Here is a 2,500-nt window from a genome sequence, read left to right as displayed (position 1 = left end):
TGTTGATCATGTGTATTGATCATACTGTATGTTGATCATGTATTGATCATACTGTATGTTGATCATGTGTATTGATCATACTGTATGTTGATCATGTATTGATCATACTGTATGTTGATCATGTGTATTGATCATACTATATGTTGATCATACAGTATCTTAATCATATGTTGATCATACTGTATGTTGATTATGTGTATTGATCATACTGTATGTTGACCATGTGTATTGATCATACTGTATGTTGATCATGTATTGATCATACTGTATGTTGATCATGTGTATTGATCATACTATATGTTGATCATACAGTATCTTAATCATATGTTGATCATACTGTATGTTGATCATGTGTATTGATCTCCTTCTTGTCTGTATTCCAGATGAACCGACCCATCCAGGTAAAACCAGCCGACAGTGAGGGGAGAGGAGGTAAGACACACATCACATCACATCACACACACATCACACACCTGCCTCACACACAAATGAACACGCTTCTTCACTAATTATAGTACACGCCATCTTACATTATAATGACACACCTGTCCAATTCTACAGAAGTTACCCATTTCAATCTGTATCTACAGCAGGGTTGAGGTCAACCACAAATTTAGATGAGGATTTTTCACTAATTGAATTTGGAGAGTCAAGTCTTCAATGTGACTCTCCTTCTCCCAAGTGCAACTCTTGCTGTTAATCTGTATCTGCTGACACGCACTGTAAAGTAAGCCCCAAAGACACACACCTACATTCTTAGTGATCTCTACTGTGATCTCTGTTGCTCCTCTACTCCCAAATGTAATCTATATCTAATGTATAAGTTTATACTGCACCCTGGTGGTTGGTAGCAGTATCGCAACATGTCTTTTTCTCCCATCACTGGCCTGCTAGAACAGAATGAGATTCAATGAGAGCACCATGATATGTTTTATGAACTGAGTATGTAGGAGAAGTATCTAACTCTAGTATCAAAGCTATCTAACTCCTCTCCTTTTCTCCTCCCTCTCTTCCCTTCCTCCCTCTCTCCCTCCTCCCCCTCTCCTCCTGGTGTGCCCCTCTTCCAGAAGACAGGAAGTTGTTTGTGGGCATGCTGGGTAAACAGCAGAGTGATGAAGACGTCAAGAGGCTGTTTGAGCCCTTTGGCACTATAGACGAGTGTACTGTACTACGGGGGCCAGACGGCACCAGTAAAGGTTGTGCGTTTGTGAAGTACCAGGGACATGCTGAAGCTCAGGCTGCCATTAGCACCCTGCATGGGAGCCGCACACTGCCTGTAAGTCACAGACAAGTCCTCCTACCTCTCCCTCTGTAAGTCACAGACAAGTCCTCCTACCTCTCCCTCTGTAAGTCACAGACAAGTCCTCCTACCTCTCCCTCTGTAAGTCACAGACAAGTCCTCCTACCTCTCCCTCTGTAAGTCACAGACAAGTCCTCCTACCTCTCCCTCTGTAAGTCACAGACAAGTCCTCCTACCTCTCCCTCTGTAAGTCACAGACAAGTCATCCTACCTCTCCCTCTGTAAGTCACAGACAAGTCATCCTACCTCTCCCTCTGTAAGTCACAGACAAGTCATCCTACCTCTCCCTCTGTAAGTCACAGACAAGTCCTCCTACCTCTCCCTCTGTAAGTCACAGACAAGTCTTCCTACCTCTCCCTCTGTATGTCATATACAAGTCATCCTACCTCTCCCTCTGTAAGTCACAGACAAGTCCTCCTACCTCTCCCTCTGTAAGTCACAGACAAGTCCTCCTACCTCTCCCTCTGTAAGTCACAGACAAGTCCTCCTACCTCTCCATCTGTAAGTCATATACAAGTCCTCCTACCTCTCCCTCTGTAAGTCACAGACAAGTCCTCCTACCTCTCCCTCTGTAAGTCACAGACAAGTCCTCCTACCTCTCCCTCTGTAAGTCACAGACAAGTCCTCCTACCTCTCCCTCTGTAAGTCACAGACAAGTCATCCTACCTCTCCCTCTGTAAGTCACAGACAAGTCATCCAACCTCTCCATCTGTAAGTCACAGACAAGTCCTCCTACCTCTCCCTCTGTAAGTCACAGACAAGTCATCCTACCTCTCCCTCTGTAAGTCACAGACAAGTCCTCCTACCTCTCCCTCTGTAAGTCACAGACAAGTCATCCTACCTCTCCCTCTGTAAGTCACAGACAAGTCATCCTACCTCTCCCTCTGTAAGTCACAGACAAGTCATCCTACCTCTCCCTCTGTAAGTCACAGACAAGTCATCCTACCTCTCCCTCTGTAAGTCACAGACAAGTCATCCTACCTCTCCCTCTCTCATTGTTATGTGGAAAGTGAATGTATTCTGTACAGTAACAGTATAGAACATGTCCTGTCTCTGTAAACGGTTTGACAGGAACTTTATTTACCTTTCAACATAAATACGCGTTTCAAAACAGTGCACCCAATCTTGGTTGATTGTATTCCCAGTATGGGGTAATTCAGTAAATCCATGTGTTTAACTTAAAGACCGGTGTGTGTTTCC

The 2,500-nt window shown here is 44.4% G+C and overlaps 1 protein-coding gene across 3 annotated transcripts in view; it reads left to right on the top strand.

Moving 5' to 3' along the window:
- Positions 1-2,500, top strand: part of LOC112240948 (CUGBP Elav-like family member 3) — a 71,089-nt gene that overhangs the window by 55,115 nt on the left and 13,474 nt on the right. For all 3 annotated transcript variants that reach the window (XM_042307870.1, XM_042307861.1, XM_042307865.1), the window contains exons 5-6: positions 384-432; positions 1,068-1,276. In XM_042307870.1, the coding sequence (XP_042163804.1) occupies positions 384-432; positions 1,068-1,276 (258 nt within the window). The remainder of the gene's footprint in view (positions 1-383; positions 433-1,067; positions 1,277-2,500) is intronic.

This window comes from Oncorhynchus tshawytscha, linkage group LG03, assembly GCF_018296145.1.
Source record: "Oncorhynchus tshawytscha isolate Ot180627B linkage group LG03, Otsh_v2.0, whole genome shotgun sequence".
Taxonomy (NCBI): Eukaryota; Metazoa; Chordata; class Actinopteri; order Salmoniformes; family Salmonidae; genus Oncorhynchus; species Oncorhynchus tshawytscha.
Note: the sequence above shows the minus strand (reverse complement) of the source record. Positions and strands in the feature narration are given on the sequence as shown.